General features: G+C 47.2%; 1 protein-coding gene across 3 annotated transcripts in view; it reads right to left on the bottom strand.

Moving 5' to 3' along the window:
* The window catches only part of ARIH2 (ariadne RBR E3 ubiquitin protein ligase 2), a 335,731-nt gene that overhangs the window by 15,460 nt on the left and 294,018 nt on the right, over positions 1-26,253 (bottom strand). For all 3 annotated transcript variants that reach the window (XM_086939316.1, XM_086939318.1, XM_086939317.1), the window contains one exon: positions 14,636-14,719. In XM_086939316.1, coding sequence (XP_086795442.1) covers positions 14,636-14,719 — 84 coding nt within the window. The remainder of the gene's footprint in view (positions 1-14,635; positions 14,720-26,253) is intronic.

Here is a 26,253-nt window from a genome sequence, read left to right as displayed (position 1 = left end):
GATTGACCACCCCTCCTGGAGGAATCCTCCCTGCCTGTTGGAGGTTCCCCATCTCCTGAAGGATCCTCGAATTGCAAGGCCCCCCCATTGCCTTGGCGGTCTTGTTGTCCTTATTAATTTGCTGGAGGGTCTCATCCACAGAAGTCCCGAAGAGGGCTTTCCCTATGAAAGGCATGTTTATGACGGATGCCTGCACTTCAGCCTTGAATCCAGAGACCCTGAGCCATGCATGTCTCCTGAGGGTGGTACCCTTCCACATCTGCCTGCTAGCGGTGACTGCAGCATCCAGTGCCTATTTGAGACAGGAGCTGCGATGTTCTTGCTCTTCTGGATCACTGCTTTCACTCTTTCTATATTCCTCCGTAAGATTCTACATGAGTCCTTCCATTTCCTCCCATTGCTGGTGGCCGTACCTGTTGAGGAGTGAATTGGAATTTGCAATATTCCATTGCGTCGCTGTTCCCTTCTCCATCGTTCTACCCACCAGGTCCATTCTTTTGATCTCCTCCTCCTGTGGTGGGCCGGTTAACATGGGAGCGTTATTCCTCTTCCTGGCTGTTGCTACTATGATGGAATCTGCTGGCACGTTCACCTTGATGTATTGGGGGTCTTAAGTGGAATGCTTACATATTTTTTGTCTGCTCAAAGGAGCAAACGATCTGGCTGTGGAGGTCCCTTGAAAGTTGCCTTACTCTAGTCCAGTATGCTGGCGAGCATTGGAAGGTACAGGGTCGTCTTCTGTGATGGCATCAGGGTTACGAGGAGGAAGCATGATTCTGTACTCTCTTCCTCAAGCTGGACCCCATACATGTCCGCCACCCACTAGATCAGTCCATTGTATATTGACAGATCATCCAGGAGAGAAGGCCTTAAGGGATAGCTGTGGACACCCTCCTGGTGGGATTTGGCATCAGGATCCTGCCATTCATTGTCCAACTGGCCCTGCCTCTCCATCGTGTAGATTTTGTCCTTCTTGTAGTACAAGAGGTCTTTCTGCTCCTTTTGTTACAGCTCTGGCATTGAGGACGTCTCAATGTCTGGAAGGTCTTCACCTAATTCGCTCGACTGAGGGTTTCATGGGGATGCGGAATCTCTTCAGGGAGTGGTCAGACTCCTTTTTTCCTCTTGACTTCGAGCGAGCATTTGGTGTCAGGTGTTAAGGAGGGTTACTTCTATAGAGTTCTTTGCCTTGTCTTTTTCCTTTGTTCTCTCCTTTCAGACTACTGTTGTCGAGGGTTGGTTCAAGGTTTTTCACCATCGGTGTCCTTTGGTCGGGACCCATGCAGCACTTTGTTTGTGCCAATCTTCGGTCGACTGTTTCGACCTCGACGCAGACATGGCTCTCGGGGCTTTAAGGTATTCTGTTACCTTCTGCCGCTTGGTCTTATAGGCATCCTTTGCTCCCTTCTTCGCGGCTTCTGCTATCTCGAAATCGCTCCCTTTGGCGTCCGACTCTCCTCCTTGAGCTGGCTCATCCTTCAACATTTTCCTCATCATCACTGGAGAGGCACGGGTCGTTAAGGGATTCTTGTGGTATGTGGGTACCGACCATGGTGTAGCGTGCCAGCCGCTGTTTCAATCTAGTGTGAAGTCTTCAATACGAATTCAGCACCGGCTTCACGTTGTGATCCTTTGGGAGGCGCAAGTTACACCAGTTGTGTGGATCTACCTCCGTGAACTTGTTGTGGCAGTTAGGGTAGATTTTTAAAGGGGTGTTCTCCATATTCCTTAGATGCCCCTCCCCTCTGCATTGTCTCGTCATGTGGTCCTCCCTGGATAACACTTCCCTCCTCAATGGTTTTCTTGAACTCGATTCCGTAACCAACCGCTTGATGGCACAATAGATGCACAGCATGTGAATTCAGAAAATATTGTTTAAGTAGGACACTCAATTTGCAGCTTGTAGTGCAGGACATTCACATGAGGTAGACTCTCCTAGGATTTTAATGTTTTCGGACTACATCAACTTGTTTTTATTTCAAAGTGTTTGTTTTGGTTTTGAGTTTGCACGAAAAATGTGTAGCAATACCCACAATGCAACAGTACAGAGACTGTACTGATTAAGTGATTCTACCTCCCCCACCCCCAAATTGACACATAGGTGTTTGTGTACCTGGGCAATGAATATAAACGTAACTAGAAAATTCTGATACTTTACAATCAGCATACAAGCAGAGAAGAAGCAAACTCCCACACAAACCACCTAACTACAAGTTGCAAACTGCGTGTTTTAAGAAAGTAGTATGTTTAGTTTAACGCATCTGTTCTAGACCACACACCGAGCATAGACTTTAAATCAATATTCCTCACCTAATGTTGTGGCTGATAGAAAGTATCAGTGGATGGAGTCAGTAGTTTTTAACACAGTTTCACCTGGTTGTATTTCTTGCTCGAATACCAACAAAATAGCATCGAGAAACAATGTACTGACATTTATGTTGCGGCTTTGCAAATGTCCATAACAGAAATGTTACCCAATACTGGCCAAGGAGTGTGCTTGGGATTCATCTCTTAGTGTGCATAACAGATGAGAATAGATCTTAAAATGTACATGGCAATTCAGTGATGGGTTTCCCTACATGGAGTGTGGCATGTGCTGCAAACAGCTGTTGTGTTTTTCCTACAGACTTAGTTCTGTCAATGCAAGATATTGGAGCTCATTCAAATCGAGAGAATGTAAACCCTTTTCATCCTGGGTTTGAAGATTTTGAAAAATAGTTGGCAATTGACATGTCTGATTAATAGAAAGAAGATATTACTTTTCGTACAAAATGTGGGTGTGCAAGACTGTGTCCTGGAATGAAAGACTCTTCAATAGATAATGCCTTCAACTCACTAACTCTACCTAAAGAAGAGATATATTTAAAGCCCACTTCCAAAGTGAGTACTTGACAAGTACAGGAAATTATAGGATTAAAAAGGAGCAAACTCCCAAGATCATGGTTGTACAGTTCCTAGGGGGACTGCTCTCTTTAAACGCCAAGTAAATGCTTAATTACATGGTTTTAAAACTGAGTGGGAGAGGAAGAAAGGTGTGAGCAAATGCCCCAAACCAATCTCCCTATAGAGCACTCACCAGAGACTGGAGGTGTGCACAATTTTGAAAATTCTTATTTTCCTTGAAGTGGACTAGATCCATTTGAGGCGTGTCACATTTGTGAAAATATATCAACAGCACTTCTGATTTGATCAGATTCAGGTAAGGCTTGGATGCCTCCGCTTAGCAGATATGCAAAATCGTGTGCGTGTGTGAGAGAGAGAGAGAGAGAGAGAGAGAGAGAGAGAGAGAGAGAGAGAGAGAGAGAGAGAGAGAAAATCAGAGCAGGTTAAGTGTGAAATGCTGTGAGGGCTAGAAAAACCGCAGGCTAAACACACTGATGTGTTTTTTCAGTGGTAGTTTACATACTTCAGACTGCCAGGCCCGACAAGTGCTCCACTCCCCAACCCATCATGGAGGTATCCGCTGTATCAGCTGCAGCTCAGTGTCTGGCCCTACACAGATGCGTTCCTGTTTCACATATGCAGTTTGAGCTTTATTCTGAAGAGAATACTAGATTCCCTCAACACCCAATCTCTTGGCAGGCTTGCTAAACAATCCAGTTAAAGACATGCGTGTTATTGCATGAAGTACTGAAGCAATGTATGGAATAATCCTGCCTAACAGTTTCATTACTTTCCTCGATTTTGGAGACTGGGACATGTGGTAAAGCAGAATCTCTCTCTGAAATGCCGCACTCTCCTCTGTGGAATAGACTTTTGCAGTCACCAAATTGATAGTGGAAATTAAATATGTTTGTCTTATGCAATTGCTAATTCTATATCTTTACAGTGAAAAAAAACCTAGCAATTGCAGAAATATCCCTTTTTTTTTTGTTTGTGTGACAGGCACCTATCGTCTAGATCAGTGGTTCTTAACCCCTAATCTGGGGAACCCTAGGGTACGCTACATCTTCTCAGGGTGTCCGCAAAATTAAATATTAACAAATTAATAAAGTATTCAAATAAAGGAGGAAAATGGTAAAACTGAAAATATGAAATTGGAGGCTAAAAATTAAGTTGGTATCCACAGTTTGATTTGTGGGAGCAGTGCAAGTGCATCAAACAGAACACAGAATACATAACGGTTGGCCTCAAATTAATTTAGAAAAGCTCCAACCATGCCATTACAATTAACATACATTTTGTTTTACATTTGTGGGTGAATCAAATAAAATATTTAATAAATTGCATATCTGTTTGATGAATGCTTGGTTCTGTATTTTTTCCAGTTCAAATCATCAAAATTGCTTAGACCGGATTACTTGGATTTCAATAACGATTTAGTGGGAGACCCCCGGATGTTAGTAATGATTAAGTAGGAGTCCACAGAAGTCAAATGGTTAAGAACCACTGGTCTAGATAATGGTATACAGGAACTGACCGCTCAGATGAGCTGCCACTATGGCTAGACTTTTGAGGAAAAAAAATCTTGATGTCGACTTTTTCCCAAAAAGTAAAAGAACGATTTAAACCTACCAGAAATCGGAGTTACTGTTAACGATTAGGATGCAGCAGGATGTGGAAATTTGCACTCTTTGGAGATCAACTGTCATACAATCCCATTGTAATAGTGGTAAGAATGATGAGTAAACATTTTGAAGAAGATTGTCCTAGAATGTGTTTAAAACTCTCTAGTTCAGGGTTTGGGCTTAAATAAAATTTCTTTGAAATTTGAAAGAAGGCCTGTACACTGCGATTCCTCCATATTGATCTCTATCATAGATTCACATGCTTGAATCTTTCCCAGCATTATGGTGGGAGGCCCAAACTAATAATAATAAGCAATTCCACAAAGAAGCATTGACAGCCATAGGGAACTTAACTCCATGGCTGCTAAGGGTCTTCCCCTCCTGTGCTGATCTTGGATGATTCCCATTGTTCATGACGAGCTCAGCTCGTCATGAGTGCAGCTCCGCTGTGCCTCATGACGAGCTGAGCTCATCATGAGCATGGAAGGAGTTAAGTGACAACAATCGCCAATTCACATAGTTTTAGAAGAACCAAAATTCAGTCAAAGAGAGGTCTGTCTCTGAAGCACTCTTCCTCTGCAGGGTCACCATACCCCGGATTTTCAATTGCACCCCATGTGTTAGGGTCTCCTTGAGCTCTACTAAGTCTACAGTGCTCCAGTCAACTTTTTACCCTTCAGAGACTTGGGTTTTTTGACCCTAGAAGCAATTCAAAGGTAACTTCTGTTATGTCAGAGGAATCTAAAAAGAGGCTTTTTAGAACTTGCAAATCCTGTGGAAAACCAAGATAATTTTTTAAGACCCTCATAAAGAATGCCTTTATTGTTTCACATCCCATCATAAGCGAAAATAATGTAAGCATTGCGGAACTTTTTCTGCTAAAACTCTAAAAGACAGAGAAGCCAGGCTACTTCTATGGCTTCAAAAGAATAAGACAGGTGGCGGTGAACAAGTTACTTACCTTCGGTAACGCTTTTTCTGGTAGATACTATATCTGCCTGTGGATTCCTCACCTTGTGTATATCCCCCTTGCGCCAGCAACATTCGGAAATTCTTTTTCGTAGCCTCGCGCCGACGTGGATAGGACGTCACAGAGACACGGCTCCGCTCGCGACTCCGCTGACGTCACCGACGCCTACAATAGGCCCACGCCGGCGTGATGACATCAGTTCCGCCTTTTTTCCGTGCCATCGAGGCACACGGACGGACCAATGACAGTAGATATATACAAAACAATATGTACAGTATGCGATAGTCAAGGCAAAACACCCAGTGTAAAGCAAATGCAGGAAGCAAATGAAACATTTCCTAGACATCAAACCAAATATACATTACAGTACAATAACTCTGGCATAGAAGAGTGGACAACGGGGAGGCGGGTGGGTCAGTGAGGAATCCACAGGCAGATATAGTATCTACCAGAAAAAGCGTTACCGAAGGTAAGTAACTTGTTCTTCTGATAGATACATCTGCCGTGTGGATTCCTCACCTTGTGAATAGAGTCCCACAGCAGTCCCCACTCCCGGAGGAGGGTGTCCACTCTTCTAAACCAGGAAATCCTGAAGGACAGAGCGCGCAAAGTGGCCGTCCCTCCTGACTTCCGTATCCAAGCAGTAATGCTTCGCGAAAGTATGGAGGGAAGACCAGGTTGCCGCCCTACAAATGTCCTCCACAGGAACACCTCTAGCCAAAGCAGAGGTAGATGACTTAGCTCTAGTGGAATGAGCCCTTATACCCTCTGGAGGCTCCTTACCGGCCAAAGAGTAGCAGATCTTTATGCACAGAACGATCCATCTTGATAAAGTCCTTTTATGGACCGCTCTTCCCTTCTTGCAGCCAGCAAAGCCAATGAAGAGTTGATCGTCCAAGCGACAGTCTCTAGTTCTGTCCAAATAAAAAGACACCGCCCTCTTGGGGTCCAGACGGTGCAACCTCTCCTCCTCCTTGGAAGGGTGTGGGGGAGGATAAAAGGTAGGGAGGGTAATGGATTGACCAAGGTGGAAAGGAGTCACCACCTTAGGAAGAAAAGCAGCCCTGGTCCTTAGAACCATCCGATCAGCATGTATGGTCAGGAACGGGGGCTTGGAACTAAGAGCTTGAAGCTCACTCACCCTCCTTGCCGAGGTAATTGCAACTAGGAAAACTGCCTTAAAGGTTAAAAGCCTCATAGGACATTTATGAAGAGGCTCAAAGGGAGAGCCCATCAAAAAAGTCAGAACAAGATTCAAGTCCCACTGAGGTACAATAAAAGGGGTAGGAGGAAACTTATTTACAAGACCCTTCAAAAATCTCAGGACAACAGGTGACTTAAAAAGAGAGGGCTGATCAGGCAAGCAAATGAAAGCTGACAGTGCCGAAAGATAGCCCTTAACTGTGGCAACTGCCAGCCCCTGTTGAGCCAAAGAGAGAGCAAACCGGAGCACATCTGATAAATGGGCTCTCAACGGGTCAATATCATTCTCACCACACCAAACAACAAACCTAGACCATCTATAAGAATAGACAGTCTTAGTGGAGTCACGTCTAGCAGACAAAATGACATCCACCACATCAGGTGTGAGAGAATAGGAAATCAGGTTGCCCCGTTCAATCTCCAGGCATGAAGGTGCAATGTCTGGAGGTGGGGGTGTAGAACCTGCCCCTCCATCTGAGAGAGGAGGTCTGCCCTGAGAGGGAGACGGAGCGGCGGGTGAGAGGAGAGGTGGAGTAGATCTGTATACCACACCCTTCTTGGCCAATCCGGGGCGACCAATATAACTTGGGCCCGGTCTTGGCGAATTTTCCTCAGAACCCGAGGAATCAAGGGTATGGGAGGAAACGCGTAAAGGAGTTGACTTCCCCAACACAACTGAAACGCGTCCCCCAAGGCTCCTTGCATCGGATACTGGAGGCTGCAGAATGACGGGCAGTGAGCATTCTCGCGAGTGGCAAATAGGTCCACCCGAGGAGTCCCCCACGTCCGAAAAACGTGACGAACCACCTCTGGATGAAGCCTCCACTCGTGGTCGGCAGAGAACTGCCGGCTGAGACTGTCCGCACGTACGTTCAGAACTCCGGCCAGATGATTTGCCATCAGGCAAATCTGATGATCCTGAACCCAGGACCAGAGACGCAGAGCCTCTCTGCAGAGACACTGCGACCCCACTCCTCCCTGCTTGTTGATGTACCACATCGCGGTCGTGTTGTCCGTCAGGACTTGGATCGACTGACCGCGAAGGGAAGGGAGGAAGGCCTTGAGCGCCAAACGTATGGCCCGCAACTCTAGAAGGTTGATGTGAAGCAACCTTTCCTCTGGAGACCAAAGACCCTTGACCTCCAGATCCCCCAGGTGAGCACCCCACCCTAGAGTGGATGCATCCGTAATCACCGTGGCCACCGATGGAGGTAGATGGAAAGGCTTCCCTTGCGACAGGTTGCCTTCCACGCTCCACCAAGACAGATCCGCTGCAGTTTCTCTGGAGATCTTCACCGATTCCCCGAGATCTCCGTTGTGCTGATACCACTGCCTGCGGAGACACCACTGGAGTGCCCTCATGTGCCAGCGTGCATGGTTGACCAGGAGAATGCAAGAAGCCATCAGACCGAGCAGGCGAAGGACCTTCAGGACTGGAACGACCGCTCCAGGGTAAAACAAAGGAATCATTTCCTGTATGTCGCGAATCCTTTGAGGAGGAGGGAATGCACGACAAACAGTAGTGTCCAGTACGGCACCTATGAACAGGTTGCGCTGGGAGGGCACCAGGTGAGACTTGGGTACATTTATCGAAAAACCCAACCTGAACAACAACTGAGTTGTCTCTTGCAGATGATGGAGCACCTTCTCTGACGACTCCGCTTTGATCAGCCAGTCGTCTAGATACGGAAACACAGGTATCCCCGATCTCCTGAGATGCGCTGCCACCACCGCCATCACCTTGGTGAAGACTCGAGGCGCAGTAGTAAGACCAAACGGAAGGACCGCAAACTGGTAGTGCTGTGACCCAACCGTGAAACGGAGATACTTCCTGTGCGACTTCAGGATTGGGATGTGGAAATACGCATCCTGCAAGTCGAGCGACACCATCCAGTCTCCTTCCATCAACGCTTGAAGAACCTGAACAAGGGTGAGCATCTTGAATTTCTCCTGCTTCAGATAGAGATTCAAGATCCTGAGGTCCAGGATAGGACGAAGCCTGCCATCCTTCTTGGGGATCAGGAAATACCGGGAGTAGCATCCCTGACCCCTTTCCTGCTCTGGGACCACCTCTATCGCACCCTTTCGTAACAGAGTTAGAACCTCCTCCTGCAGAAGAGACAGATGTTCCTGGGTGCAAAAACCTTGACAAGGAGGGTAAACAGGGGGGAATTCCCGAAAGGGAAGGGCATACCCATTTTCTACAAGATTGAGAACCCAAAGATCTGACGTAACCGATTCCCAATCCTGTAGAAAATGGGTAAGCCGACCCCCAACCGGACCCACATGATCCTGAATAGCGGATCTAGGGCTGCTTTTCTGCGGCAGGGGGGTTGGAAGAGGTGGAGGAAGAGGAGGGTTGACGTCCACGAGGACGCGCTCTTTGCTTTCCCCTGTACGATCTGTACATTGAATTTTGCTGCTGCTGCTGCTGTTGCTGCTGCCGCTGTTGGCCTTGCCGAAAATTCCGAAAGGAGCGACCAAAGCCCCTGAACTTCCTGCCGGAAGAAGCGCCCCTGATCTGGAGGCCCAAAGACTTCGCTGTTGCCCTGCAATCCTTGAACCGCTCAAGAGCAGCATCCGCCTTTTTCCCAAAGAGACCTGAGCCATCAAAGGGGAGATCAAGCAGAGTTGCCTGAACATCAGCCGAAAAGTCCGATGACTTCAACCAGGCAGATCTCCTTGTCGCAACAGCGGTGCCCATAATTCGAGCCACAGAGTCAGCAGTGTCCAGACCACTTTGAATTACCTGGCGGGCAGCCGCCTGAGTGTCATTGATCACCTCCTCAAAATCCTTTCGGCTTGCTTCAGGAATTTTAGGGGCCAGGATACGTAAGGAGTCCATCAGGGCATGAACATACCTCCCCATTAGGCATGTGGCATTAGTAGACTTTAAGGCCATACTGGCCGATGAAAAGGTCTTCTTTGCCACCTGGTCCTGTTTCTTAGCCTCCTTCTCACAAGGAACCTGCGGAAAAGCACTAAGACCCTTCTTCGAACAGGCAGCCTGAATGACCAGGCTCTCCGGCGAAGGATGTGAAGAGAGAAAAGCCGGGTCCTCAGGAGCGGCCCTGTACCTCCTTGCAACACTCTTAGAAACCGCAGGGGCAGACAAGGGTTTCTTCCAGACTTCCATAATAGGGTCAGTCAAGGCATCATTGAAAGGAAGTAAAGGCTCAACCACCGAATTAGGAGAATGTAAGACTTCTGTGAGGAGGTTTGACTTGAACTCCACTGTAGGCAGAGTCAATTGAAGAAGCTCAGCAGCTTTTCTCATTACAAGATGGTAAGGCTGAATATCCTTAGATGGAGCACCCGAGCCTGAGGGCAACTCCCACTCTGGAGAGAAATCAAGGGTCCCGGAATCCGCCAACTCCTCAAAACAGCTCTCCTCTAGCTCACCTTCTTCAACGTCAGACTGAGAGCCCATATAACTCTGCTCCTCCAGAAGGCGCTGTGCTTCTCTTCTGGATCTCTCCTTAACACGCCTCGCAACCGGATCCACCAGCGGCTTCGACGGATTCGGGGCCGGCGCCGGTATCGAATCCGACGGCACAGAAGAATGCCCTCGAGGATGACCAGGAGCAGGCGAAGTCGGAATCGGCGTCGACGACTTCGGCGGAGCCGGGAAATGCCAATGCGGCGCCGGAGCCGGCATGTAGGGCATAAACGGAGCCGGAGGATAGGAGTGAGGAACTCCCAGGCTGAATGCCAATGGACCCGTGGGGCCCGAAGGCGCACCAGAGGGGTACCATGCCCTCGAGAAGACACCATACATTGCGTTAAGAAACGCAGAAGGGTCCTGGCCTGGAGCGGGAAAGGGCGGCTGAAAACCATCAGGCCGGTCCTGAAGAGGGATCGGATTCGGCTCTTCGACAGGCGCGGAATCCACATCCTCCCGGGCCTCTTCCTCATCACGGGCCGGGGACGGCGCCGGAGACGGACTCGGAACCGGGGCAGCTTTCGGAGCCGGAGATGGAGATCGCCCACGCGACTCAGATGGTGAGGCCTCACCTTCATGCTCGGAGACTTCGAGGGTAACCACCTTCGAACGTACCTTCTTCGGTGACCTCGACCTCGACCTCGAGCCCGACTCCTTACCAGACCGGCGTCGGGACTCATGTCTCCTCTTCTTGTGCTTTTTCTTCGACTTCGAAACATGATCCGACGCCGACTTCGAAGACGACCTCTCTCGAGAAGCAGATCTCGACCTCGCCCTGGACCTCGACCTCGCCTTTCGAGAACGAGACCTCGACGACTTCTCCTTTCCAGCTTTCACCTTCGCAACCAGAAGTTTGGCTTCTCTCTCCCTCAGGGCCTTCGGATTCATCTTCCGACATGAAGAACAATCCTCCACATCATGGTCGGAACTTAAGCACCAGATGCAGTCTTCATGGGGGTCGGTAATGGACATCATTTTACCGCACTCCCTGCAGGGCTTGAATCCGGTCTTCTTAGATGACATTTTACGAAGAAACTGGATACAGAGAAGCAGAATTAACCAACAGAATGGCAACAAGGTACCAAAAGGCTACAGAGATTCCCGATAACCGTTAGCGTCGACGACGCGGAAAAAAGGGAACTGATGTCATCACGCCGGCGTGGGCCTATTGTAGGCGTCGGTGACGTCAGCGGAGTCGCGAGCGGAGCCGTGTCTCTGTGACGTCCTATCCACGTCGGCGCGAGGCTACGAAAAAGAATTTCCGAATGTTGCTGGCGCAAGGGGGATATTCACAAGGTGAGGAATCCACACGGCAGATGTATCTATCAGAACCCTACTTCTTTAGAGGAGGGGCAGGGTCAATCTTCACTAGTAAGAAAGTGTAAAAAAGAGTGCTCAACGTCATATGAAGGGGCATCAAGGAAAAAGTCTTGTATCAAAGCATCAGAGATAGTAAAATCAGTGAGTAAGCGAGTTTCTGGATCACCTCCCTCTCATTAAATGCTTTCCAAATCTACTAAATGCCTGCAACTCCTTTTAAGGAATCATCATCTGGAAACTTATTTTCATTCAGTCACAACATCTGGTGCCCCGTTTCTGTGAACTGCTGGCAAATGTTGTAGTAGTTCTTCCATTTCTTCCTACAGATGTTTGTCATAACCAATTAATTGTTCCAGAGAGTTAGCAATGCAGCTTTTCATGGGTGCTTCCACACCAACATTTTGTCTAAAAAACTTAGCCTCTTACATTACTAGGTAGTAGCCTGTTGCCAGTCTCGTGACTATGCACTTGTGTTGCATGCATCTTCAGATTTTCGAAGTATAAGACTATGAGTATGGGATCTTGCAGAGCAGCTCTGTAGCTGCGTTCACTTCTGGAAGTGACAAATCTAGCAAATCTATTTTTGGTAAAAGAAAGCAGCAGGAACAACTTCTACCTTCCTCCAAGTCCAGTCCTCTCCATGGCACACTTGAAGAGCAACAGGTGTACTTCAATAACAGGATGAACAGATGCACTTTCAAAATTCGTTCTGCTATGGGAGGAATATTGGGTCGGGAGCAGAGAAAAGGTAAGGAGTGGCTTTTTGAACTATTTGCAAGAGCATTTGTCTTATGTGATAGGTAGCCAACCAGGGAGAAAGGCCCTGTACAACAAGACCCTCCAGAGTAGGGTACTTGGTGAAAAAATCTGGGTCACTGGGTGCAGGTCTATGTCACCCGATCACCTTGTGAATAACAGTTGGGGGAAGAACATGCTTTTTACCAGGTAGCCATCAGAGTAGCTTTGAAGGCATCATTAAATGGGAGGAAGGGCTCAGATGTTGCTGACCCAAGCTGCACAATTTGTCAAAACATTTGATTTAGTTTCAATAGAGGGCTGCAGTAATTCTAGTACCTCGGCTTCCCTTCGAACCACGACTGCAAGGGAGGCACTTTCTTCCATTGATGACATAAGTGGCAAGTCAAGCTCGGTCTCCGGGGAGGTATCATGCCTACTGGCATTATGCAAATCTAGGTGTAAGCCACTGTCAGTATAATGAGAGGGGGAGCAAGCAAACGCTCACCATCATCAGTATTCAGAGATGCACCCTGTTCAGCATTGGACCAGAGTCAGAACCAAAAAGAAAATGAACCCTCTGCCGATTAGTAGAGGCATTTGGTTAGAGTCAGTCTGCATGACCACCAGATGTGCTGCGAGCCAACTCAGGATGCAACATAGATGTCGGCCCCAGATCATCAATCAGAGGTGGTGGCGTTGGTACTGGCATGGAAATCTGTACCGGAGTTGGTAAGGGCCTGGAAGCACACTGAAAATTTGCAGATAGGACTCCTTGAAAACCTCAATCTGCTGCGGTGTCAAGGGCAGCTTAGGAAACTAGGGCAATTAGGACCAAATGTCAGTTCAGATGCCAGAGACTTTAAAGGAGTGCAACTTAATTTTTGATGCCCTTGCACTTTCTTTTTGAAGGCTAGACTAGTCATGCTTCGCTTTCCTATGCTTGCGCTTGGAATTGAACCTAGAGAGCAAAGAATTAAGAGTGGAAAGTGGAACGGTCACAGGAACAGGACTTGGGAGCAAGACCTCTCCCAGAGATATATTGTGTTCTCTGACCTACAAATTAACTCCCACTCTTGAATCATCTTTGGGTTTGTTAGGGCACATTTATCACACAAATCTGAGTTCTGTCCAGAGCCCAGGCATCAAAGGCCTGTGACCGACACCTGCTTCCTGCAGTTGTGGCACAGCCTGAATTCTGTCCTTTTTGGTGTGACATTGTACCCTCAGCACACTGTTCAAAAGTTGTTTTGGAGTAACAAGGAGGGAGCAGCACTCCGGATATGGATCAGAAGGTGCAGAAAGGAACGAACTGACATCAGCCTATAGTGTTGCCACTTATATGAGGCGCCACTTTTGAGGTGTGATGAAGTCCATGTGGAGCCACAAATTGCCAACTATCTGCATGTGGGAGTAATGCTACAAAATTCTCTAGATCCTGCCTGGTGGATCAGGGATATTTTAAAGGGAAGAATTTGCAGTTAGAAGTATCCGTCAGAAACTACAATGCTCATGCTCCTTGCCAGAGTGTACTGACTTTGAAACCATGTATGCCAATCACTCTGAACTGACGCTACTGTAAAACCCGCACTCCTTGCCCTCATCGCCCTGGAAACCTACCACTCCACAGCAGACTTGCCATGGTTCTCTAGAATGCTGGAAAAATTTTGCAATGCAAAAGCTGGTATGCTACAAAAGTTCATATAAAACAACCACCCTATATCCCTGTCAAAAGGAAATTTGACATAACCTAGTCATTGGCATAGGTTTTCTATGTCAACATCGTAGACTATGTGAACTACAACAAATTTTCTTGCTCAAATGGTCAACTGTGTCAGAAAACCTTATCCATCCTACGCAACAAAAACTATACAGCCACAGGTGCATCTTGTTCCCACACTTAATTAGTTTGACTCTGTATTTCTCAAACCCAGAACCCTTGGGGCTGATACCCAACAGAAAATCCTAATTCTTTTAAACATTTATCTGATCTCTCGTGGGAACCTCTCTGGGAGCAAAGGAATAACGTGGGACCTTCGTCTCCAGCAGAAATTCTCATTAGAACTTATACTGTTTCCATTTTAAATCCCCTTAGACACTGAAACACTGTGTTTTATGGAAATGAGCATATGTGGAAGGCAGATCCCTTAAATAATTACTTCATACTTGACACAAAAACCTTAGACAAATTAGCTTTATAAGTGTCTACAGCATTTTTCCAGTAGTACGAGTGAAATCTCTACTTATTACAGCATTCAAGACCTTTTCTATTGTAATCTCACATACTGGTTTAATTCTTAAAATCAACCACAGGCACCTTTGAACCAGGTACTAAAACATTTAGAGGCTGCAGCAGCTTGCCTGAAGCGAAACGTCACCACAGCACAATTGCTGACCTAATCCCAGAATTTTTTTGCACCAAGCTCTCTATGGTTTGTTTGTAGGTTAGTTACTCACCCCTCTGTCATAGCTGTCTGCTCGCTCCACCTTCCATGAGAGGTTTTCAATCTCAGCCTCGAGTTGAGCTTGCTGATATTCAAACTGAAAGCAGGGGAGAGTTTAGTTACACAGAAGAACAGCAGGTGATAACGTGCATCGTGATTGAAAATCAGAACTGTGAAAAGATGAACTGACAAAATATTATATTCATTTCAAAAGATGCTTTCAGCCTCGTCAATTGTATTTGCGTTCTAGCACCTTTAAATTCCCTGACCATGCATGTCCAGATATTCAGTTTAGTAATGCCAAATACAAACGAAAAAAGTAAACAGTATTTTTTTCTACAGTATTAGATGCAACTGAACCGATTTAACAATGGCAGTTTCCATACATGCCCATGTCACAGCAAGTTAACAGAGGATTTACTACTAATGCATAAAATGGTTAAGTTTGTTCACACAAGCTAATGTCGATAAAAGCAGCATGGCATGACCGCCATGAAAAACTGGCCAGGTTCTGAGCATTAGTCTGCAGCTCTGGGATCTCGATTGAAAAAGGAAGCAGAGACAGGGGGTTGGGTTTTAACTACGGTTTGTTCTGATACTTGCACAGGTACAGCTGAATGTTTTTATTGTCCATAGTCCTTTTGTGGTCTGGCTGCTTTTATTGGTCTGGGATTCTCGTAGGTGAAGATGGTGAGTTGAAATGTTAGATTTCTATAGTCTGGTGAGAACAAGTTTGTCCTAGATTTTGTGTAAGGGTATGCGTATGCTATACGTACATGCAATAGCCACGTAGTAAATTCGAAACCTGACTGAATAATTTATTATTTGCCAAGTCCATACCATCCTTAAACAGTGCCTTCAAAACCGTGGCTTAATGATCTACTGCATTCTCTACTATTTTCTTTCATTCTCCATTAATTTACTGGCATAATTGCTATTAATACTGACCAAACTAGACATCAGTAAATTAGAGTTTGCCATGTTTTACTGGATAGGGTGGTCAAGTGAAAGAATCATTAGGCCTTCCTCATTCATGAGCACACATGCACCACTACCAACCAGGTGATTTTTCAAACAAAATCCGTCACCAATACAGGCCTAGGTGTCCTCAGAACTGGCCCAGAACTTTCAAGTGCTGAAGCTGCCTTTTCTCTAAGAGAGCGAGAAGTAGTTCTCAACATCCTCTCCGAAGGGAACATACAGGGTTTGGTCACTTGCCCCTAAATGCAAACTATTGGCTAATTGTCAAATACCTCAATTGGCTGCACTTTTAGACCTTTCACACCCTAAGTAAAGGCAAGCCTCCAAATAAGAACAATATAGGGATGTCCCAAATGAGTCGGACAAAATTTCCCGCCTTGTAATGACGTTAAGCCACAGGTGTTGTTAAGTCCAGCCACTTCATTCCTTCCATCACCTTTAGGCTCTGAGTACAGCTGCCTATTTCTGTAGAACACATTTCTCAGTTACTGATATCACAATGATTTTCAGACTAGAAACAACTTTCATTAGTATTTTGTGAAGATTACAGCCTCACTAAGGTGCTGAAAATACCATCATTTCCACAAAGGCTGTGCCAATGGAATGCACAGATCAACAAACAGCACCCAGTGGTGGCTCCCTGGCGTTGGATCTTCTACCATCTCCACCGCTCCGTGCTCCAAAGACAGGCACAGAAACATTCTATTAGGTCACTGAAGGTTAACCACTCCAGCTTAGCAGAGCTATCACTCGAAGTCATCATTGCCGTCAGATGCAGACTTTTGAACAGGCATGGTGGGAGCAAAGAAGCCAGATGACACATAGTTCCTGCAGTTGCGGTACAGTTTGAATCCTATGCTTTTTGGTGGGAGATTCTTCCCGTAGCACACTCTTCAAAAGTTGTTTCGGAGTAACAAGGAGGGGCAGCACTGTGGATCCCGGTTAGAAGAAGCGGAAAGAAAAACTGATATCAGCCTGCAGTGTTGGCACTTCTACGAGGAGCCACTTTTGAGGTTGGGTGAAGTCCATTGTAACTCCGAGAAGAGGATTTCTCCATTTATGTTTATGAACTGCATCACAGAAAGAAATAATATCGAACTGGTGCCCACCGATGACCCAGAGGCCATCAAATCCTGCTGCCAAAACAGCTCATCAACCAACTCCAGAACAGACTCGATCATATGCAGTCTTGAGAGGGAATTCTCTTCCAGCCCTTTTTGCTAAAGAGAGACTGCACGAATGCCGATCACATCAAGACCATAACCGGATTCTTTTTATGCATCTTCAGTGGATTCTTTTTATGCATCTTCTGCACCAGTTAGGGAAGTAAGCCGACTTATCCTTCACTGTCAGGGGCTTGATCTCTCTGGGGACAAACCTGCAGAGCCATCAGTTTTCTATCTCGAGAATGTAGGGCTTGCAAGACCAAACTCGCTCAAGCACTGCATTTTTGGCTGTACTGTTTAACACACACAAGTTATGTGCTTTTGACTCAATTTTTTTACGTTTCAACTGGAGCTATAAAAGGCCTTTTGTTCATGATGTACCTAAAGAAAATTCCTAGAAAAAAGTCAAATTTATACTCACAACAGGTTTTAGGGGTGTCATTTGAGTAACAAAGGCTGGATTTTATGTGGTTTTACACTGCATACCTGCTAAGTGTTGAGCCAGCCACTTAGAAGATATTGAGCAAGGCAAATGCAATCTTAACATAGAAAATGGAAAGCTGCAACACACATGCTGTACCGAGTATTTAAAGCCCTTCCTACAGTGAACACAGAATGTCGGCACCTTTTGAATGTGGTTTGGTATAATTTTACCAGCAGCTGGAAATGTTCTCCAAAGCAAGACCAAGTCTCATTGCATTAGGGCGGTGTTATTCATGGTGGAACGTCTGGGACTTCCTGTGGACAACATTCGCTGACAAGCTAATGAGGAACGCTCTTCTGTTCAGCAATAGCAATGGTACCAAGTATTCCCTGGACTCTGTCCTATTTTATTTTGGGAGTTAGGTCACCCTCAAAAGTTCCTCTACTGAATCTTAACGATCCATGATCATCTCAGCACTGGTTCACCGCTCCTCGTGGGTTACAGAGTCAAATGTTAAACTATTCCTTGGCACTTGGCACCTGAACGTATTCACCGCAATCTGCACCATGAACACTGCAGGTTCTCCTGGGCTGTTCGAGCCGGTACAGAAAGATAAGCAACTATTCCTAACTGGGGGCCATCTGAGAAGGGACTCTGCCCATAAATGAATAGGAAAGGCAGGGGTCTTGACTGTGTACTCTCTTGCTTTATTAGGTATACCATGCAAATGTCACGCTGCGTTGCAGCAACTCTTTATCCCCTCAACTCAACAGAGAAGACCATGTCCATTCATCACTAGGCAAACAAATTGGACTAGAACATTCAGTATTTGTTTTGGGAGAAAATTTGGAGCATAAAGTCAGCACAATATGTAAGGGTATGACTGGGAAGGTGCTCTTCAGAATGCCCCCCATGGCGACTTGGTCTTATGTCAGATCACACTGTATCTGAACTGAGGTTCAACCCTATACAGAGTGTAGTATTAGTTCATACAAGATGCACTCCATCTACCAGTGCCAACGGCGGCCTCAATGGCTGCCAGCAACATTAGGAAAAGTCCTGAAAATTCAGAAGTAGACAGATCCCTTATCCCAAGGCATACATGCAAAGCATGTCTGACATCCTATTTGTGTGGTGTCCCTTCACTTGAGAAGGGATGTATACATGGAACGAATGTCTGAGGATGTACTAAATCTGGCAAAACCACTGGAATGAAAGTAGGATTACACTGAATGGTGAGGTGCAAAAGGCATTACTCACTTATGGTCTGATGTCACAGCCACCAGGATGAAGTGCTCTATGAAAGGACATTCACATCAAAGGAGACCAAAGACTCAAGAGTTTTTTTTCCAAAAACATTGTGTGCTTGTCTAGATAGAACCAAACGGAGATCACAAGAGATAGCATGTCGTGTGGTTGAAGGAAATGGTTCATCCTCAAATCAGATGTTATATATATATTTTTTTAAAGTCTCTTTGGCAGTGGAGGACTCAACAGGGCAGTTCAGACGAGCCTTTATAGCTGTGTCCATCTGTGTACCCAATTCCACTTAGTGATGAGAATATGAAATTTTATTATCATCGTCACCCATCGAATAAGTGGACTGATTTCCTTTAACAGGCTAGAACGGCGGAATCTCAGTCATACGAACAAGTTACTCACCTTTGGTAACATTCTTTCTGGTGAATATTCTATAAACCCGTAGATTCCTCACCGCGCAAATATTCCCAGGCACCAAACTGGATTTAGAGCTTTTTCCTCAGCAATGATTCCGCGGGCCAGTAGGTGACGCTGTGCAGTTCTTCTTTGTCCTGCCCCAGAAGTGACACAGGAGCCACATACATGCCCCAACCCTGAGCACCGAATTCGGGTTCTTTCTTGATTCGGTCTGCACCACTGGGCGCGGATATTCATATGTGATCAGAAGCACATCTCTAAAATGAGACCTTTTCATAGAGAGCTACAAGAGCCCATTCCATAAAATGGTAGTTTGGAGGGTGGTGAGAAATCTGCAGTTCGGTATTCAACAGAAACAGCATTACTAAAGGGTAAGTAACTTGTTCTTGTGGATAATGCGAATTGCGGATTCTTCACCTAGTCAATATGTTCCAAAGTAGTACCTTCCAAGGTGGTGGGCCTGTAAAATAACAAACTAGAAATCCTGCAGGACCGAATGGGCAAAGTACCCTCCCCATTGGACGTGGCCATCAAGGCAGTAGAGCTTCATGACCATAAAGATTGACGCTCAAGTTGCAGCCTGACAGATGTCCAGAACAGGCACTCGGCGTGCCTATTTTATTTATTTATTTATAGGTTTGTAACGCGCCGGAATCACACCCGAAGGTGTATCTCCGCGCAGTGCTGTCGGAGGGTGCAAGGAGAGGTAGGCTCTAGTACTGAAACAGAGTGGTCTTAAGACTCTTCCTGAAGATTGAGTGGCTGGTACACTGCCTAAGGGAGAAGGGAAGGTTGTTCCACAGACGTGGAGCCATTACAGAGGGCACGTCCTCCCTGTCTGGTCTTGCTGAATCGGGGAATCTGCAGTAACAGCTGGTTACTAGAGCGCAGGTTACGTGAGGGGCGATGATGGACAAATTTGTCAGCTAGATAGGACGGCCCTAGATTATGCAGACTTTTGTGCACCACGCAGCAGGTCTTAAATTCCACCCGTTTCCGGATGGGCAGCCAGTGGAGCAGTTTAAGAAGGGGCCGGGATGGAGTTCTGGAAGGGGCATTTGTCACCAGGCGTGCTGCGGTGTTCTGTACTACTTGGAGTTTGTTTAAAACGCCCTCATTGGCCGCTAGGAGAAGACCGTTACAGTAGTCCAGGCGACTCAACACGAGGGCCTGAACCAAGGTCTTCCTCGAGCTGTCGGGGAGGAGAGGGAACACCTTCCGAAGGAGGCTGATGACATGAAAGCAAGACCCCACTGTGATGTTGACGTGATGTACAAGTGTGAGGTCGTGGTCAAGGCGGACCCCCAGATTTTCCACCACCTGTTTAGGGGAGGGGGCCTCTCCCAGGCTAGTAGGCCACCAGTCAGGAGTCCACAAGATTTTAGCTACCCCGAACAACATGACTTCTGACTTTCCCACATTACACTGGAGAAAGTTGTTGGCCATCCAACTGGCGACCGCCGTCATGCCACTCGAGAAGGCTTGCCTTACCGCAGGGGTGAAGGTTTTAAGGGTAAACAACAACTGAGTGTCATCGGCGTATGAAATGGGTACAAACCCGTAAGACCTCATAATATTAGCCAAAGAGGCAACATAAACATTAAATAGCGTAGGGCTGAGACAGGAGCCCTGCGGGACTCCTCTAGTGATTTTGGAAGGATTGGAACTGAAGGTGCCCATGTTCACCTGCTGGGTACGTTCTGTGAGGAAGCTGGTGAACCACGCCAGGGCAGATCTCCTCTAGTCTTCTTAGAAGAATTGTATGTGATATGGTGGTGAATGCTGCGACAAGTCCAACAGCACCAACACCACAGACAAACCCCTGTCCAGGGACATGCGTATAGTATCCGTGACCGAAAGGAGAGCAGTCTCGGTACTATACTTTGGCCTGAACCCTGATTGAGAATGGTCCAGGCATCCGGTCTGCTCAATGAAACTGGAGAAGTGAAGGTTGACATGTTTCTCCATCAGTTTGCCGACAAACGGCAAGAGGGAGATGGGCCTCTATTTGGACATATCAGACCAAGGGACGGAGGTGTTTTTCCTAATGGGCTTGACCAGGGCATTTTTCCACTCCAATGGAACTAAGCCTTCAGATAACGAGCGGTTAATCAGGATCTGAATAGTAGGACTAAGAATGTTCCCTATGAGATGCATCACTCGGGCAGGAACAAGGTCCGCCGGGCAACCCGATTTAATGGTGCCAATCAGTGAATTAACATTGTCCAAACTGATCTCAGGAATGCAGGACAGTTTAGTGGGGCCAGATTCAACAGTCTCGAGCTGAGGGCTTAGAGAGGAATCACTAGTATCGACCAAAATAGTAGATTGAGCAATTTTTTGGTAGATAGAGTCGATCTTATTCGAGAAGAACCCAGCCGTGTCATCACACAGTTGTTGGGACACCGTCTCTGGACTTTCACAAGCTACAGGCTTAGTGAAGGTTCGGAGAACCTGATAAAGTATTTTAGGGTCATTGCCTGCCTCAGTAGTTGAGAAATAATATGGTTTTTACGAGCAGCTCTGATGTTTCTGTGATAAGATCTCATGTCAGAGTGGTAGCGAAATTTATCTGCTACAGTATGGGAGCTTCTCCAGGTCTTCTCCAACTTCCTGCATACTTTCTTTTCTGCACGCAGTAGATCAGAGTACCATAATTCCTGCCTGCGGTTGGACCGCTGATTACAGACTCTTAAAGGGGCAATAAGATTAACTGCAGTATTCAGGGCAGCATTGTATTTGGAAAGGGCCATATCCGGGGTATCCGAAGTGGAAATGTCCGGGGGAACAAAGATGTCTCTAAAGGCCTCCACGGACACCTTGTGCCACTGCATACACCAATGCCCTCTTCCAACTGGTCTCCAAATTGGAACTGATTTTGAAGACCAGGATTACGATATCACTGGTACTGCATAGGTCCAGGATGGTGACGGTGGAGGTATCCTTATAAATAATGGCTACCCCCACCGCCGGTCTTAACAGGGCGGTCCAGTCTCTTTATTTTGTATCCCAGAGGGGTCCCCAGAGTAATCGCTGGGACCAAATGGGGTTTGAGCCAGGTCTCAGTACAGAAACAGTAATCAGGGAGGGCAGAATGTATCAAGTCCCAAACCTCTGAGTAGTGTTTCGGCAGAGATCTTACATTGCAAAGGATACTGTTCCCTATAAGGGACCTGGTTCTAAGGCTCTCTGGTAACACCTTGTCTAGTAAGTGTTTACTAGGGTAAGACTGGAATTTGCAGATTTTGCACGAGAACGGGCCTTCAGGGAGTGGCCATGAATCCTGTACACAGCCTATGTGGGGTGTAGTCCACATAATACATAGTTCGTAAGGGGAGTACCTTATTCTTTCTGCTAAGTTACGGTTAAGCGCAGCTGATGTAGGGGCCATGGCCCCAGGCCCCGTTCGGTCACGGACGGGCACAGACGGGCTCCTCTCTGGCTCGTCTCCGGCGCGTCTAAGGCGCGTCTAAGGCGCGTCTAAGGCGCTCCCCTGCGCGCAACCGCTGCGCGCTTGGGCGACGAGAGGGCTTAAATGCCCTGCCTGCTGCAGAACTAGAGCGCTAACCGCGTGAGAGGCTGGGTTGGGGTGACTGGCTCTTCCTGTCCCGCCCTCCGCTCAACGGCACTGGTTGCCGAGTCGGACCGGGGCGTGCAGGGAAAGAATCGAGCACAGCCCCTCTAAGTGCAGGAAGCCCCAATGTGTCCCCGGTGCTCCAGGAAGTTATTAGCAAACACGCCGAAAGCAATATAAAATAAAGAGCAAATCAGATTTAAAATATTGAAAATGGCACAGCACACAGGTATCAGGCAGAATAGAAGCGCAGAGCGCTCTCAGCACTCACGGATCACGATGTAAGGAGCGGGTCGGGGAGACTCTGCCACCGTCCTCCCTACCGCAAGTGCCCGCTGCTCCTCGCTGCCTTAAATGCTCTGCCTGCTGCAGAACTAGAGCGCTAACCGTGCGAGAGGCTGGGGTGGGGTGACTGGCTCTTCCTGTCCCGCCTTCCGCTCAACGGCACTGGTTGCCGAGTCGGACCGGGGCGGGGCAGGGAAAGAATCGAGCACAGCCCCTCTAAGTGCAGGAAGCCCCAATGTGTCCCCGGTGCTCCAGGAAGTTATTAGCAAACACGCTGAAAGCAATATAAAATAAAGAGCAAATCAGATTTAAAATATTAAAAATGGCACAGCACACAGATATCAGGCAGAATAGAAGCGCAGAGCGCTCTCAGCACTCACGGAGCACGATGTAAGGAGCGGGTCGGGGAGACTCTGCCACCGTCCTCCCTACCGCGGACTGTAGTAGCAGCCTTGGCTCTGGTTGAATGAGCTCACAGACAATCCAGGGACTACTGATTGGACACTTCATAACAGATCTTTATACAGGGGACTATCCGCCTTGATATTGACATTTCCTGTACTGCTTTACGCTCCAGCGTACCCCACAAAGAGCTGATGGTACGCTCAATGGTCTTTGGTCTGATCAACGTAAAAACTCAAAGCTCTCTTAGGGTTCAAGCAATGGAGCCTCCCCTTCTCTTTCGAGGGTTGAGGCGTAGCAAAGAATGTCACAAATGGGACATGAAAAGGCATCACAATCTTTGGAGGAATGCTTCCATAGTAGGAATGCTTCCATAGTACAAATCGGTCTGGAACAAATGTGGATGACCAGACAGAGCTTGCGGCTCCCTCACGCAACAAGAAGTTACCTCTATAAGGAAGATTCGAGAGTCAATTGATGCAACTGAGAGCCTTGCATTAAAAGGAAAAAGAGAAAAAATGGTCCCACTGTAACAGGATACTAAAAAAAGACAAGCATTTGCAATGCAATAGGTCTCGCATTTGCGAAATTTTAAGCTATTGGCATTGTAAATGACAATGCCTTTTATGTATCTGTTTTCAAAACCAACATATAGATCATTTACCATGCCAATAGCTCAAACTCTCGCAAATGCGAGACCTATTTCATTGCAAATGCTTGTTTCATAACTCAGCAATAAATTGGCAACATGGACAAATGTGAGAGTAAGTATTGATTAGGATGTTGGCATTTATTTAATTCAGGAATTTTGTTACTCTCTAAACTTCTAGCATTATTATGCGGCTGTCAGATCACTTTGAATGCTTTCATTAGGTTCGGAATCTGCACGGAGCCCAGATATTGTATTTATGTGCGTCTGAATACAGGGAGTCAGCCATATTTACCGTCTAGTAGAGTTGTTGAGATTATTCTTTCTTTTCCACATCTATCCTACATTCTTACAAACCACTCAGCTTTTTGCACTCAAAGCTTGAAGAAGTTATAAAACCTAGACCCGCCCTTAGCCCCAGCCTCCACATCTAGTCGCAGCATTTAAAGCACTGCCTGGATCCTCCTTTCTTCGGGCGGCTGTCTGTGTGGTCCTGTGCCTCTCGAGTGCAGCAGGCACCAAAAAAGCAGCATGGATAGAACACCCGCCTGCTTAGGGCAGACTGCTCCCCTGAACAGAATGTGCCTATGCCCCACATTTTCCCCTTTAAGTGATTGTGAACAATCTCTACCTTGAGATTTCTTCTATCCCACTCATCAGAATTTAGGTTGCTGGTGTGGATCGAGATTCTTAAAATGCACAGTACTCTTCAGAAATACTTCAAAGAAAATAAAATGCTGTTTCGATGTGCGCGCAGCAGTCACCCTTGACCACCTCTGTATCAACAGCACGAGCCGTGTCTCTCTCACTAGTGAACCAGGTCAAGTGTCAGTCCTCACTCTGCGATGCTGATTTGCACGCTTCTATTACAGGTGTGACTATCACCGGACAGTTCCGTGGTTCGTATTTTGCAGACTCCAGAAAGTCGAGAGGCTGAGTCAGCCCCAATGATATTGAGAGCTGTGGCTTGCAGGCTTCACAGAGACGAGTGTGCAGCAGAACGACCGACCTCTCAACTCTACGGGGACTCTGCTACGGCTCTCGGGGGGGGCGGGGTGGGGGCATTGCTCTGGAGAGTATCAGCAAGGGTGGCACCACCCTAGGGCATTCATTCTTCGTTTCATCGCCTGGCTCAATTAAAGCTTGGGAACATAGTGGGCAACCAGCCGGCGCGCTCGTTCAAAGGAGAGACGGCAGGCTTTAAAAGCAGTATTTCTGTATGCAATTATCTGTTTATTTAATTACCCATCCATCCTCCATTCAGAGCCGGATTTGCACATGAAAGGGCCTGTTTCTCTGCTTGATGCTCTGTCCTTTCTTGTCCAAATGCTAATAGCGAAGAAGGAATATGTCCAAAGCGAAGCGTATGAGGGCAGTCGAGCGTCTACCACACAGAGGGCACGAGCAGGGCCCGCAGGTAGAGGCATTTGTAGATGAAAGCAGAAGGCAGTGACTGACATTGACTTGAGTCCGCAAGCCGCACACAATCAGTGGAGCTGGAACCACAGCCACTGCTCATAAAACCGGTACAACCGAGCTATGGCATTAACTAAAGACATCTTGCATTTTTACGACTGTTTTGACTGGGGAGACAGGATAAAACAAGGTGGTGCTTAGCGTGGCCGCGCCAATCCGCTGCAGGCGGGGCAGGAAGCGCGGCGAGGCACCGCCCACCGGCAGTAGAAATCTAGCCGGGCAGAGTCGGCTGGATAGTGACTGATGCCGCGTGCGGAAACCAGGGCTGACGCGCGTGGGACTCCAGGACACCCACCACCACCACTGACTGACACCGGGACTATGCGGGGCTCATTACATTGCGTCCCCGTCTTCGAACAGGCCAGGTGATGCGGCGGAGATACCAGGGAAGTCGCTACAAAAGAGCCAGGTGAGTCGGGAGGGGGTGGGGGGGGGTGTGTGGCTGTGTGCGCGTGTCCGTGCGTGTGTGTGTGTGTGTTTGCGCACTTAAGGGAATCGGAGGCAGGGGATGTGCACGGCGCCGGCCTGGACGTGCGCGTTCACAGACACCAATCGCCGCGCGTGCCCGACCCCTGTCTCAGATTCCCAGGAGACGGGCAACTATAGCTGTCGAGCTGGACGCAATGCTTCGCATTGCTTTTCTCCAGCTCAACCTAAAAAAAGGAGCAAGAGAGGGAAACTGATTCAAAGGGCGCCCTCAGCTCAGTAAATCAAACCAGAAAACCCTTGGAATTTCACACAACCTTATTATATTCATTACTTCTCTGGGGTCCCTCACTTCACTAGTAAGATAAGGGCAAACTCTGGAGCAAATTTACAAGACTATCCCCATTTATGTGCCAATGGATAAAACCTGAACACCAGGTAAGTGTCAAGGGACAGTCCAAGTGAACCCATAGAACACCCAGACAAGAAGCAAAGGGAGTGCCTCATGTAAGCAACCACCAAGGAGCATTAGGCATATTTTCGCCAATTTGATCACAGATCATCACCTTCA

The sequence above is a fragment of the Lissotriton vulgaris genome, chromosome 9, assembly GCF_964263255.1.
Source record: "Lissotriton vulgaris chromosome 9, aLisVul1.2, whole genome shotgun sequence".
Taxonomy (NCBI): domain Eukaryota; kingdom Metazoa; phylum Chordata; class Amphibia; order Caudata; family Salamandridae; genus Lissotriton; species Lissotriton vulgaris.
The sequence above is the reverse complement of the archived record's forward strand: the minus strand, read 5'-3'. Positions and strand labels throughout refer to the sequence as shown.